The sequence below is a fragment of the Megalobrama amblycephala genome, linkage group LG5 (genome assembly GCF_018812025.1).
Source record: "Megalobrama amblycephala isolate DHTTF-2021 linkage group LG5, ASM1881202v1, whole genome shotgun sequence".
Classification (NCBI taxonomy): Eukaryota; Metazoa; Chordata; class Actinopteri; order Cypriniformes; family Xenocyprididae; genus Megalobrama; species Megalobrama amblycephala.
In genome coordinates, this window is record NC_063048.1 from 19,271,237 (window position 1) to 19,286,618 (window position 15,382).

The following is a 15,382-nucleotide window of genomic DNA, read 5'->3' on the forward strand; positions in this document are numbered from 1 at the left end:
GACAAACAGCATCAGATAATAACACGATTACCATGAAAACATGGCTGTGTAGCAAGTAAATTTGCTTAGCTGTCTGACGTGACGTGATCCGTCATCAGCCGTTCCTGTGCCGTCATTGTCTGACATCCCAGGACAACCTGTGGGCCCAATACACAATACACAGACTGGGGTAAGTTTAGTCCCTCTGTTGGCAGGACTGAAGAGGTCTGAGCAGTCCTGCAATAGTAACAGGATAATCACCCCCTTGAGAAAACTCCCTCCAATCCACATCCCCTCAGCACACTCCTGGATTTGCTGCCTCTGTTTGTGGAATAATGACTCTCCCTCATAGGACAGCAGGGGTGGGCATTTCTCAATACACTTTCCTCTCTCCTCTGCTCTTCCAAATACACTGCTGCTTTTACCAAAGATGGATAAAGTCGGAAAGTAGAAGGGAATGAGCTGAAATACAGGCAGAAAGAATGTAAATGAATGCAACAAATAACTGAACCATGCACTAAATACATTATCACAATTTTATGTTGTATTAATTGCTTTAAATAAATAAAAGCCCCTCTCTCTCTGTATGTGTGTATATATATATATATATATATATATATATATATATATATATATATATATATATATATATATATATATATATATATATATATATATATAATGCACTGAACACACTTAGGATGAAAAGAATGTTCTTCACAAAAACACATTCATTTATGCTTCAGAAATAATAAATTAATAAAATAAAAAAGCAGTCATATATATATATATACATATACATATATATATATATATATATATATATATATATATATATATATGTATATGTATATATATATATGACTGCTTTTTTATTTTATTAATAAATACATACAATATTTAGTGTAAATACATAATGCATTGAACATACTTAGGATAGTTCTTCACAAAAACATTCATTTATGCTTTAAAAATAATAAATTAATAAAATATAAAAACAATTATTCATAATGTAAAAAGTGATTTATTCTAGATTAGACTAATAAATAAATGTATTAATACATAAAGCGTAAATACTGTTGTTTATATGCATATATGCAAAATTTATAATATAATAATTTATATAAACACACGTAGGATGATTTTGAAAACACAAAAGTGATGAGCAACAATAGGTGGCCTAAATGGGACATGACTTTGAAGGGTGTCTTTTTTAGGTTGCCTCCCCTTTGTGGAGGTGCGAAAAGCCAGACAGGGTGGGGGGTGGGTGGGGGGTGGGTGGGGGGGGGTCAACTGTATATAAACCCTGAGAGACTCAGTCAGTCATTCAATCAGGAGAACGACACTGGCCTCACTAGATCAAGCATGGCTTTGCTCATCCAGCTGTTCATTTGTGCCGCAGTGATCTCATTCAATGAGGGATTCGACCATGAGGATATGAAGCAGGCAATGCTTCAAAAACTCGGACTAATGGAACTCCCCAGGATTCAGAAGAGAGATCTGGAAAATCTAGTCATCCCGGCTCACATCAAGAACAAATATCTGTCCATGCTTAAACTTCATAACAAGCGTAAGAGGAGATCTGTTCCAAGCCTGGCAGGAATTCTAAGAGGCATCCATGGGAATGCAGGTGGGTTACAACTGAAAAATGGAAATTCGTTTTTGAAAATGCTGTACCAAATTTAATATTGCAGTATTTACAATATATTTTGTATTAGGTATGATGATCAATAAACAATAATTATTCACAATTAAGTGATCTTGATTGATTTTATTGTATAAATATATTATTGTTGCAAAATGTATTACTATGTCAAAATTAGCATGAACCAAAATTAATAAATGTTGTAAAAGCTTACTATTGCATTAGCTAATTAGCAAAATTCTACCATTAAAATATAAAAAAATGATTGTCAAATAAAATGAATGAAAAACGGTTGCTGAAACTGTTAAACATTTTTATAGTGTATCTGTCATAAACAGTGATCTAACGTATCCTCTGTCTTTCACAGATATTACAGGAGAAATCAAGTACTCCGACACAACCCGCCAACGTCTCGTGTTCGACATGGAGGCCAGGCTGCAAGAAAACACTGAGGTCACTATGGCCGAACTGAAGCTTTTCCAGACAGCTGCACAGAATCCATCCAAACCTGAGCGGAGGAACCACAGACCCATAAACAACGCCAGAGTGAGCATCTACTGGGTGGAAGTGCTGGGAAACGGCTCCAATAGAACATCACTCATAGACTCAAGGTATGTCACATGTCAAAATATAATAAAAGCATGAATACTTACACAACATTTAATTTTATAATGCATGAATGGAAACTTATGAGTCTGTGTTTTCCATTTTAATAGACTGGTTCCCATCCATGAGTCTGGCTGGAGGAGCTTTGACGTGACTCAGGCGATACATTATTGGTCTAAATCCCAGAAAAAAACACCTTTGCATCTGGAGGTGTGGACTGAGGGAGAGAGGCCCGGTAGCTATGCTGCTGAAATGGCCAAAAGAGTGCGCTTTGCTACACAGGACCCAAAGGAGAACACCCTAGAGAAGGATATGGGTGCACCAGAACTTGTGTTTTACACCCTAAACCTAGATGAATATGGGTGAGTATTTTTATTAAACTGCAGCTTATTTAGTTTGTATGACATGCAGAACTTTACACCTGTTAATTGTATGTTCATTAACTAAAAGCATTGATTTTCATGTCAACAGATCCCAGGGTAACTGTAACTCCAGCCCAAACAGCAGCAAGTGTTGCCGGGAGGAGCATTTCATCAACTTCCGTGAGCTCACCTGGACTCAGTACTGGATCATTGAACCGGCCGGGTACCAGGCGTTCAGATGTGCAGGAGGATGCAAGCAGCCCAAGCGCGGTTACTATGGATACGGGCAGAGGACCTGTGCGGTGATGGAGAGCACGCCGCTGCCCATGATGTATCTGGTGAAAAAGGGAGATTACACTGAAATTGAGGTGGCAGAATTCCCCAACATGATTGTGGAAAAGTGTGGCTGCTCCATGGACAAAATCCCCCCGGTCTGAGACTGTCTGTGGTTTGCTCTCAAATGAGAGGTGAAGATGTTGTAATCGAAATGAAATGTCTCAGAGTTATTTAACTGAAATTCACATGTTGCAAATCCCCACTGAGCACTTGAAAATAAAATTATTTAAGAATTATTAGATTATGTAATGTAAGCAATAGACATTTCCTGTTGAGTGATGTGTTTTCTGAAAAATAAAAAAAACTAATTTCATATTTAAGAGTTTTTTTCATCATTTTTCCATTAACATCATTTCTCTTTTTAATTAATTTCACTGACTGACACTGTGTAAAAACTAGTAGGCTAATTTTATTAATATTTTTAAATAAAAGAAAAAAATTCTTCTTCAGAAAAATCCTTCAGGTCCTGCAGATTCTTCAGTTTTCAAGCATTTTTGCATATTTGAACCCTTTCCAGCAGTGACTGAATGATTTTGAGATCCATCTTTTCACACTGAGGACAACTGAGGGACTCAAACACAACTATTTAAAAAGGTTCAAACATTCACTGATGCTCCAGAAGAAAACAAAATGCATTAAGAGCTGGGGAGTGAAAACTTTTGATGTCACAGTTTTTCTTATTTTATTTAAATATCGTTGTTTTTCATTTAGTACTGCCCTTCAGAAGCAACAGAAGGTACTTGCATGTTTCCCGGAAAAAATATTAAGTACAATTTACCTTGATCTTCAAATTCAAAAGTTTTCACCCCTCGGCTCTTAATGCATTGTGTTTCCTCGTGTTGCATCAGTGAATGTTTGAACCTTTTTTAATAGTTGTGTTTGAGTCCTTCAACCGTCCTCATTGTGAAAAGACGGATCTCAAAATCATTCAGTCTTTGCTGGAAAGGGTTCAAATATGCAAAAAATGCTTGAAAACTGAAATTTCTGCAAGACCTGGAGGATTTTTCTGAAGAGCAGAGCTCAGTTTAACTGCTCAGAACAAACAAGGGACTCATGAACAACCATCACAAAACAAAAAAAAAACAAACAGTCGTGGATCATCAGGTAACCACACACAGTATTGAGAATCAATGGCTCACAAACTTTTGAATGGGGCCATTTGAATAAATTCACCTTTTTTTGTCTTGTGAACTACATGTAAACATCTTTTATGTAAAATATCTTACTCAGGACAGTACTAAATAAAAAATAACATGCATTTTGTATGACCTCTCTTATTTTATTAAAATTATTCACATTTTCACAGATTCTGCAAGTGGTTCACATACTTTTTCTTGCCACTGTATATACAAATATATACGTTGCGTTCATTTGTTTATTTGTTTTTCAATTTGTTTTTCGATTTAATATTGAAAATAGAAATAGAAAATAGATGAGATTATAACCTATTTCACTATTGTATGATGTTTATTACATTAAGTGCACAAACAGCATGCTTGAAATATATGACCCAGGACCACAAAACCAGTCATAAGAGTCTTTTTTATTATTATTGAGATTTATACATCATCTAAAAGCTGAATAAATAATCTTTCCATTGATGTATGGTTTGTTGGGATAAGACAGTATTTGGCCGAGATACAACTATTTGAAAATCTGGAATCTGAGGGTGCAAAAAAATCAAAATATTGTATAAAGTCCTTAGCAATGCATATACACTCACAAACATTTATATATATATATATATATATATATATATATATATATGGTAAGAAATTTACAAAATATCTTCATGGAACATGATCTTTACTTGATATCCTAATGATTTTGGCATAAAAGAAAAATTTATAATTTTGACCATACAATGTATTGTTGGCTATTGCTACAAATATACCCGTGTCACTTAAGACTGGTTTTGTGGTCCAGGGTCACAAAAAATGAATGCCTATGTATTGCTGTTACGATCACCGTCTGGTCCTGTCACGTTCCTGTTCACTCCGGACTACATTACCCATAATCCTCTCTGCTAATCACCTGCACTCACTCCACCAATCACTATCACTAATCACCACACCCAGCTGCAGTACATTAACAGGACTATAAAGGACTCTCACGCACACCACCTCACGGCGAAGTCTTGTTAACTATTGTTGCAATTCCAAGCGTTACCCTGTGTTTATCCTGTCTGTTCCTGTTCCTGCTTTTGACCCTCGCTTTGTTATCCTGTTCCGTGATTGATATCTGCCTGCCTCTGACCATTGCCTGAATTCTGACCACGATTCTGCCTGTTCCTTGTGATTCCTGTTTGCTCCTGTCTGACCCTGCCTGTACGACCACGCTCACTTTTAATAAAAGCTCTGCAATTGGATCCCTGCCTGAGTCCCGCTTCGTTACAGAAGACTTCGCCACATCCAGATCCAGCAGCTTCGGTGAGCGTTTTTCCTGTCTCAGCATGGATCCAGCAACGCAACTGGTCAGCCTCCGCCAAGGTACCCATACCCTCGAGGTGCACATTCAGAACTTTTTGGATATTGCTTATCTATCTGATCTGCCGGACTGTGCCCTCATTGACTTCTTTGGTTACGGATTAAATGAACCATTAAAAACCTATTTACTTACCCATGGTCCCCGAGGATCGTTCATGGAATTCCTGGACTTTGCCCTGCTCGCAGTTGGTTCGACTTTCACTGTGGGTGTCGCGGAGGATTCCGACACCACGGTGAATCCTGTAATGGCTGCCATGCCCGAGAACACGCACAAAATGGCGGCCGCAACAACAAGTCACGTCTCCGCTGATCGCCCAGAGCCACGTCACGTCTCCGCTGATCGCCCAGAGCCACGTCACGTCTCCGCTGATCGCCCAGAGCCACGTCACGTCTCCGCTGATCGCCCAGAGCCACGTCACGTCTCCGCTGATCGCCCAGAGCCACGTCACGTCTCCGCTGATCGCCCAGAGCCACGTCACGTCTCCGCTGATCGCCCAGAGACACGTCACGTCTCCGCTGATCGCCCAGAGACACGTCACGTCACGGCTGATCCACCGCTGACTACAGCACGAGCGGCTGGAATTCCGAAACCCACGCCGGCCGCTTTGCACTCAAGCCTGCCGGTGGCAACGCACTCAAGCCTGCCTGGCAACGCCAGTGCCGGGCAACGCACTCAAGCCTGCCGGTTGCAACGCACTCAAGCCTGCCGGTTGCAACGCACTCAAGCCTGCCGGTTGCCACGCACTCAAGCCTGCCGGTTGCCACGCACTCAAATTCGCCGGTTGCCACGCTCTCAAGTTCAACTCTTGCAACGCTCTCAAGTTTGCCGGTTGCTATGAACTCAAGCGCCCTGGACGCGATGGACAAGATGGCTGCCTTGCCAGTGCCCACGGGCAAGATGGCCGCCCCTGCGGTGTTCAAGGATGCAGGGGTTGTTCCAGCCAGTGAGTCCGCTCCAGCCAGTGAGTCCGCTCCAGCCAGTGAGTCCGCTCCAGCACAGCCTGCTCCCCTGGTCTGTCCTGTCTTGGCCCAGAGGGCTGTGCTCACTTTTTATGTCTTGGCTGTCCTGCGTGCGTTGAGGAACTCGAGCTCTATTGACGTAGGAGCAGTCTACAAGCCCGCTGCAGTCCCGGAGCAGCCCGGGCCCGCTGCAGTCCCAGAGCAGCCCGAGCCCGCTGCAGTCCCGGAGCAGCCCGAGCCCGCTACAGTCCCGGAGCAGCCCGAGCCTGCTGCCGTCCCGGAGCTGTCTGCTCTCCCTGAGACGGCCATGGAGGCCGTCACCGAACTGCCCGCTCTCCTTGATACGGCCACAGAGCAGCCTTGGTCGGCCCTGCCACCACCGCCTGGACCATTTGCTCTACCGCTGCCGCTCAGGCCATCTGCCCTGCTGGCACCACCCGAGCTCCTTGCCCATGAACCCGCCAATGCCTCCCTTGATTTCCCCAAGAACTTTTTGGGGGGGGCAGTATACCTAGGGGTGGGGAGCTGGGGGATGGGGACCCTGCACAGCCACTGCGGTCATGGCCATTCATGGACTGTAGGCCACTAGGACCATGTATGGACTCTGACCCGCTGGGGTCACCCATGGACTCTGCCCTGCCGTGGCTGCCCAAGCCGCCTGACCTGCCGTGGTTACCCGAGCCGCCTGACCTGCCGTGGTTGCCCGAGCCACCTGACCTGCCGTGGCCGCCCGAGACTCCTGACCTGCCGTGGCTGCCCAAGCCGCCTGACCTGCCGTGGCCGCCCAAGCCGCCTGACCTGCCGTGGTTGCCTAAGCCGCCTGACCCGCCATGGTTGCCCGAGCCATCGGACCCGCCGTGGCCGCCAGAGACTCTTGACCCGCCGTGGCCGCCCGTGGCACCTGGACCTGCATTGGGGACCCTGTTCCTGTCTGCATGCAGGTCCCTAATGCACCCACCCCCCCTCCCTAGCTGTTCCATTTACGTCGCGAGGACGCGCCTTCCGGGAGGGGGGCGTTATGTTACGATCACCGTCTGGTCCTGTCACGTTCCTGTTCACTCCGGACTACATTACCCATAATCCTCTCTGCTAATCACCTGCACTCACTCCACCAATCACTATCACTAATCACCACACCCAGCTGCAGTACATTAACAGGACTATAAAGGACTCTCACGCACACCACCTCACGGCGAAGTCTTGTTAACTATTGTTGCAATTCCAAGCATTACCCTGTGTTTATCCTGTCTGTTCCTGTTCCTGCTTTTGACCCTCGCTTTGTTATCCTGTTCCGTGATTGATATCTGCCTGCCTCTGACCATTGCCTGAATTCTGACCACGATTCTGCCTGTTCCTTGTGATTCCTGTTTGCTCCTGTCTGACCCTGCCTGTACGACCACGCTCACTTTTAATAAAAGCTCTGCAATTGGATCCCTGCCTGAGTCCCGCTTCGTTACAATTGCATAAAACAAAATGGAAACACAACCATGAATAAATTATTATTATTATTATTTTAAGGATAAGGATTGTTGCAACATACTATGTTCTGTAAATGTAATTTTACACAATAATAGCAATGTGGTATAGTAGCCTATATAACATTACTATTATACTATTACTAATTACTGTTATACATTTTTAATAAATTAATTGTCATGCTAAGTACACACAAACATCATTAATTTGAAACATGTAATCTGGAACAATATTGGAAGCAAAAAACATGCCTAATATAATATAAGCTAAGCTAGCAGGCTAATTGGGAGATGCTATGCTAGCCATTTGTTGTAGTCCTTAAACAGAGAATTCTTTAAAACCTTTAAAAATTCTTTAGAAGGCCTTGCATAAAACAAAGTAACATATTGTTATATACACTATGGGATGCAATTTGAAAATGTAAGGGAATTTGTGAGCTATTAAGTGGAGTCAGTATGTGTATGGCATACTCACTTCAAGGGAAACCTGTGTCCCGATGCTGAAAGGATTCATTGATTTTACTATACAATACAATGTAACATTTATTCCCTGTGCAATTTGTCTTATTGCAATATATATTAAGTTAGTCTTTTACTTTTAATGTTTTGTATATAATAGGCTAATAAATAAATAGGAAAAAGGATACCTCAGTAGCAATTATTTTAGCCATTTTGTGTCTTTATTTCTAGAAAGAGTTAAAAAAAGTAGGTTTATATGAAAATTCAAATTAGCGGGAAAATGTTATAATGTTTTATAGGCCTTGAATAAAAGCTTCAGGGGGAAAAAATTGTTTATTGCCGCTCAGGGTTCCAAAGTTATGATATAAAATGCAAATCATCTTATTATAGCACCACCTAGTGTTGGCCAGATGAGTGTTGCAGGATTGGCAACTGTCCTGCCAATTTTGCACGATTGCGAATTTTGGGGTCTCTATGATTTATGACCTCTAATGCCCATAAAATTTTAAGGCAGAAGAAGAAAATCAGTACAAACACAATACAAACCTAATAAAGTACAATGCATATGCATATTTGCTTGTACCTAAACTTTGGCACAAGGAACTGTCCAGTAAGTTTACATAAACACTGTAAAAAAAATCCCGTTGTTTCTACGGAAAAATACCGGCAGCTGTGGTTACCAGAACAATACTGTAAAAATGACATCAAACCGTAAACATACTTACGGAGTTACATGTGAATTTTACATTTTAAATATGTATATTTAACATTGGATTTCAGTAATATTAACATCATTGTTACACACTGTAAAAAAAAATCCCAGTAAAATTTACGGTAAAATAACGTATTTCATTAACTGATATAATGTTAATTTACCAACCTAATGAAGTACTAATATCTGTTTTGTACCTTTATAATACACTGACAGTCACCAAACATAGTGGTGATGAGAGTCACATGATGAATCAAAGTTCATCACAAGCAGCTTTTCCACAAGCTGAGGAGGACAATACTAATATATAGAAGGAGCACACAGTGTCATTCACACACACACTAAACACCATCATGGTAACATGCATGAAATTTTAAAAATGCAATAAACATTAATTTAACAACATTAGATGTAACATAAAACCCTAATGTACATAACTGATTAGAAAAAAAATGAGAAAAACTAAGAAGAAACAGAGTTATTTCAATGAAAATATATCAAATGTGAAGTATCACGCAGGGAATTGTGGGAATGTCAATATACGGTTTTTCACTGTAAATTTTACAATGAATTGTTATTTTTCACTTCCAAAAACTGTGAATTTAACGGTATTTTACCGTAAAATTACATTAAATGTACCATTAGATCTATTACAGTTATTCACCGTATATAGTACGGAAACTTTCTGTAAACCAATCAACAGTTTTTCACCGCAGCATTTTTACAGTCTTTTACTGTTAAAATCACGGTCATTTTTTACAGTGAACTACAACACTTAATTCCAAATTCCTGACCAACAATAGCATGCAGACTTATCTGGCACATATCAAATTTCTGGAGTTATGCTGACAAGTACAGCTGGAGAAGACAAGGATCATCAGAAGGGGTAGGTTATATGACGTATTTACAGAAGACATGAATTTCAGGCTGGGAATTCTCTGAAAGCTGTGCCTATGGGTTTCATTATTCTCTCACAAACAAATCCTTCTGCATGATCCACTTCAACATCAGAGGTCATGATGCCACACTCATGATCTTCGTCATCCTAAGGCACAACCAACATAATCAGAAAGACATCAAATGATGTTCACAAAATGCAAATTGAAATATGAATAGAATAATGAATAACAATAATCTGATTGATTTTAATAAATAAAATTCCTAGTAGAAAAATCATTGAGCCCAGAAATATTTCAATATTGTATTCAATTATATTTTATTAAAATTTATATACAATTATATTATATTCAATATCTTTTCTACACTTTTTTTCACTTCACATTTAAACACATTCGCACACAGGCAAACCCTAAACCACACTTCCTGTTCTCAGGCCCTTGCAATTTTAAATTTGTGTTAAACAGAAACCAGTGGTTTCTTTGTTCTGTGTTATCTCTCTCTCTCCCTCACACACAGATGTTGGGTTTTATGTTTTATGGGGACATTCAATACAGACATAATGATTTTTACTGTACAAATTGTATATTCTCTCCCCTAACCCTATACCTATCCCAATCAAAGAAAAATGTCGGCATTTCTACATTTTACAAACATCACTTACTATGATTTATAAGCTGTTTTCTTCATGGGGACCAAAAAATGTCCCCACAAGGACATGGATTTCGGATATTGCAATCTTTGTGGTCACACACACGTATAGCAATTTGTTTTCAAAGCTCTGAGTTACGACCTTCCTACAGTTTTGAAAGCTTTTTTTAAACTTCTAATTTTGGTAGAAAAATCTTTCACAAATATCTTAATTACAGTTAAAATGTAAAAAATGGTACATTTCAAGTGCATTACCGTAAATGGAGAAGCAATGTCTCCAGATCCGTCTGATGAGGCTTTTGAGACCAAAAATTGCTTTCCATTGGTTCTGGACATCAACCAGACCTGCCAAACACACACACGCACACACCAACAACAACAACGAGTGTTCAAATTCACATTTAATTCATTTAAATGAAAAAAAATAAATTAATTAATCTTATATAGTAAAAGAATAAAAGTTTTACAGTCTAAGTTACATTAAAAATAAAATAATAACCAATTTATGAGGTAACATTAACCCGGATTTAATATGAACCGGTCAATTAAATAATCATATCATCTTCATAAGCTCTGCATATAATAATGTAATTACCTTTTTAATTCTGTTTAATCTCACATACTGCAGTAGTGCTCAATGAACACTGTTTATTGCAACTGCAATTTTTAAAATATTTATTATTATTTTTTGTTATACATTTTAAAATATTGGCTAAATATTCTACATTCCTTTGTGCTGTTGGTACTTTCATCAATTTCTAATTCTAATTCTAATTCAATACAATATAGTGTACGATGAAGTGGATGAATAGCTGCTGTACCTTGTTATGCACAGATAACATGGCAAGCCTGGCATTCCTCTTAGAGCAGAAGCTCTCAGCAGCGATGCAGTCAGTACGCTCACTCCAGAACAAATAAAACACATTGTCATAGAGAAGCCACACTTCTGAAAGATATAAGTGAACATTCAATATAATAAATATAAAATTGTTTTTAGTGAGATAGTTGACAGAAATTATAGTTGATTATTATTAGTTGAAAAGAAATTATAAACATTCTAAATATTAAAATATCAAATAATCTCGTAGAAATCATTAAAAATGGCTTTAAATTAGTATTAGTTTTCTGAGTGGAATCTGCCATGCCAGGACTAATTTTAACAGTTTTGTTCATCAAATTTCACACAGTCAAATATGTAAAAATGTCACAGCAATTTAACAAACTGGTGATAATCTGATAAAGAAGTATTTATGTGTCAGAGAGTTTATTTAAAACTCTTTGGATGTTTCACACAAGAGTAGTAAGAGAGTATAGTTCCTTTCCACTATAAATAAAAATCAAAACTGAACCTTTTTCTCCGTTTACTGGTTGCGTTTTTTTGTTCTGAGAGTCTGTGGAAAAACATGTTATTCATGAATATTCTGTGAAACTACTTCAGTGAAATGTATTCATTACTGTAACAATCCATTATATTTAGTGCCTCAATACATTTAAAATGTCGTGCCTGTTGTTGAGTCATGATACTTACAATTTAGGCCCACAATGGCAAGGATGGTAGTTGAGATAAGAATGTTTATAGCAAACAGTATAAACAAATACTTCCTTTCACAATGCTCTGTTAAACATAGATTAATAGGGATTGTTACACACAGATTGTAAACTATATGTAAATTCATTCCATTAATTGATTCCCTCCATCCGTCCTCTGTTGTCTTACCTGAGACCTGTTTTGTACTGTTATTAGTTTTCTGGGCTGCAGTAGGTTGGTATTGAAGACTTTGATAAACATCTTCAGTTTGAAAAACACTCCCCCTCTGTGTCCCCTCACTCTCTTCATATTCATTCATGGACACAGAAAAACGCTGCTGGAGCTCCATCTCACTCACAAACACTGAAGTAAAGGCACATATATGCAGTAGCCTGTGAGAGTCATATCACATGCTCTGATGCTGACAAAGTAGTTGTGGTTGTAGACTACAAGCCACAGACATGCCAACCAAAATAATTTGAGTAGCCTACTTGTCAGGCTTGAGTAGTGTAGAAACTGCACAATGAAGGAGAATACTAGCAAACAGGACTTTTAATAACAGAACTCAGGAAAATAATCTACACACGCGCACACACACACACACACACACACACACACACACACACACACACACACACACACATTAACAAAGCAAGAGATGGGACAAACTGAAACTGAGGCATTACTGAACAAAGGAGGGAACAAACTAGACACACGCTGTAAAAAAAAATCCATAGTTTTTACAAAATAATTTTGGCAGCTGTGGTTGCCAGAATAATTTTGTAAAAAATACAGAAAAACTAAACACAATTACAGAACAAACAATAAATTTTACAGTATAAAACTGTAATTTAAGAAAATTTGAATGTAAACCAATAAATTCAACAATGCACACCACTACTAAAATCTGTTTTGTACCTTTAACATATACTGTCAACCACCATAATAATGCAGGTGGTTAAAGAAAAAAACATGAAAACCACATGAGTTCACATCACAAGTACACATCACAATTAGCTTTTCCACAAGCTGAAGTATATACTAATATAAAGAAGGTGCAAAAAGTCATTCACGCAAACGCAAAACACCATCATGGTAACCCACAATACTTAAATAATGCAATAAACATTCATTAAACAACAGAAGATGTAACATAAAAACCCTAATGTATATAACTGATAACAAAAAATATTAAGAAACATGATTATTTAAACAAAATACTTTCAAATGTGGAGTGTCACACAGGGAATTGTGGGAACATCAGTTTACAGATTTTGACTAAATTATACATTGATTTTGTCTTTTTTACTTATAAAATTTACAGCATTTTACTGTGAAAATTGCATAAATGTCTGGTTAGAGCTTTTACAGTTTTTCCCTGTATATAATACGGGAACTTAATGTTAACCTATTTACAATTTTTTCCCGTAGCGTTTTTACAATATTTTACCGTTAAAATCACATTCATTTTTTACAGTGCACCTGAAATGAGGACATTAATTAATCTGTAACGATGGAGACAGACGGGCAGGCAAACAAGGATAACTGGACAGGAATGCAGACTGGTGTGTATAGAACAATATGCAGACAGAATGTAGATTTGCTTGAAGTAAACTTCTCTCTTGCAGATGAATGAAAAAAGCAGACGAACGGCAGATGATGCATTCTGAACGGAAGAAGGATTCCAAAGAGCAGGTAAATAACAGGTAAGGAGTCTTGTACAGATGAGGGAACGGATTTCGACAACTGTATATTTTGCCATCCGATTCCATTCCCCCCACATGAGGTTCTAATATTTATCAAACTGACTGAGGCTTGCAGTTCCCGATAGCCTTGTGGATAGTGTGCTGATATATGGTGCTCTTGCACACGTGAGTTCAAGTCCAGGCTCATTGCCTTTTCCAGATCCCGTCTGCCTTCTCTCTCCAATTTTGCTTCCTGTCAACATATTTCATAATATAATAAATGGAGGAAGCAAAATTGAGAGAGAGGGCAGACGGGATCCGGAAAAGTCCACGAGCCTGGACTCAAACCTAGAATTCTTTGTAAGCAACTGCACCAGATGTCAGCGCACTGTCCACAAGGCCATCAGGAAGTGCCAGACTGAGCCAGTTTGATAAATATTAGAATCTCCTGTTCGGTTCGACACCCCCTCCCCATATGATGGGAGATGTACATGCACTGCCTTAAAAGATTATGATTCTATAGTGTGTGTGGTTACACTTTAACCAGCATCAGTTTAAATGTTCATTTTTTGCCTTTTTGCCATTTATTATGATACGAAATGTTGACAGGGGGATGTTCATGCATTGCAGGGCCAGGATGTTCTTGTAGTCATTCAGTAGCACTTTTGTGGAAGGTCAGTGAAGTAAGGAAGGGCACAAAAATTGTTTATTGTATTGTGATATTATTAATGTACTAATAAATGTATTAAACTGAAATATCCCTGAGCGCCGTAACGACATCTCTCATAAAAGTTTGAAGCTTATGTACTTATCACTTAAGTAAACAATGATCCGAAAAACACTTAGCCTCTTCGCTAATTAACACACAAAATATGATTAGTATGCTACTTCCGCCGCCTCAACGGAAGTTGTACCCACGTTCTTTTTTACAGTAGCGCCTCCCGGAAACATGTGGATACAAAGAAATATAAAAAGCAAAAATAGGAAATAAATAAATATTGTATTTATTTCCACATTTGTTAATTTCAACATTTATTCATTTCTACATTTATTTCCACATTTCTTCATTTGTTTATTTTGCTCAGAGTAGGCGGGGGGGAAGTGTTGAGGCCACAGTGACACCTTGTAGTGACACAGTGACACCTTGTAGTGTGCCAGAAATACAAGAAGTGACAGTGACATTTAAGTTCAAGTTTCCTTTTATTTAGAAAGAAAGCAGCTACTGTAATACATCTGACCAGTACTTTATTCCACAGAAAGTGGGACGGGTAAAATGGCTTTCTCTCTAGACCAGGGGTTCCCAACCTTTACAGCCCACGACCCCCAAAATAACGATGCCAGTGACTCGCAACCCCCACTATCCTCAGAGGTGGTTAAAGTATACAAACTTTGTACGCAATGGCGCACACGCACTTACACCTGTTTCACATATACTCTGTTTGTAGTGTGTATTTTTTTCCGTGCCCATGTTAACGGATTGGAGCGTTAACAATGCACGCGGATGCGGTCCGGCGGTGCGTCTGTAGCATGTGCGTTCCTCCGGATTTTCTGATGGCTGCAGTCTGGACCTTTGGGTATGTACGTGACGTCACCGTTGGCCG

General features: G+C 39.2%; 2 protein-coding genes across 2 annotated transcripts; one reads left to right on the top strand and one right to left on the bottom strand.

The window, feature by feature from the left end:
* Window positions 1–1,170: 1,170 nt before the first annotated feature.
* lft2 (lefty2) lies at window positions 1,171–3,194 on the top strand. The gene is made up of 4 exons (XM_048190254.1): window positions 1,171–1,609; window positions 1,992–2,235; window positions 2,341–2,592; window positions 2,702–3,194. Exons 1-4 carry the CDS (start codon window positions 1,171–1,173, stop codon window positions 3,027–3,029), a joined length of 1,263 nt encoding a protein of 420 aa, XP_048046211.1. The 3' UTR covers window positions 3,030–3,194.
* A 6,476-nt stretch (window positions 3,195–9,670) lies between these two features.
* LOC125268211 lies at window positions 9,671–12,514 on the bottom strand. Its single transcript, XM_048190288.1, has 6 exons — window positions 12,286–12,514; window positions 12,097–12,183; window positions 11,918–11,959; window positions 11,390–11,514; window positions 10,824–10,913; window positions 9,671–10,065 (listed from the first exon to the last, which is right to left on the bottom strand). The coding sequence occupies exons 1-6, from the start codon at window positions 12,443–12,445 to the stop codon at window positions 9,943–9,945; spliced, it is 627 nt and encodes a 208-aa protein (XP_048046245.1). The 5' UTR covers window positions 12,446–12,514; the 3' UTR covers window positions 9,671–9,942.
* Between the last annotated feature and the right edge of the window lie 2,868 nt (window positions 12,515–15,382).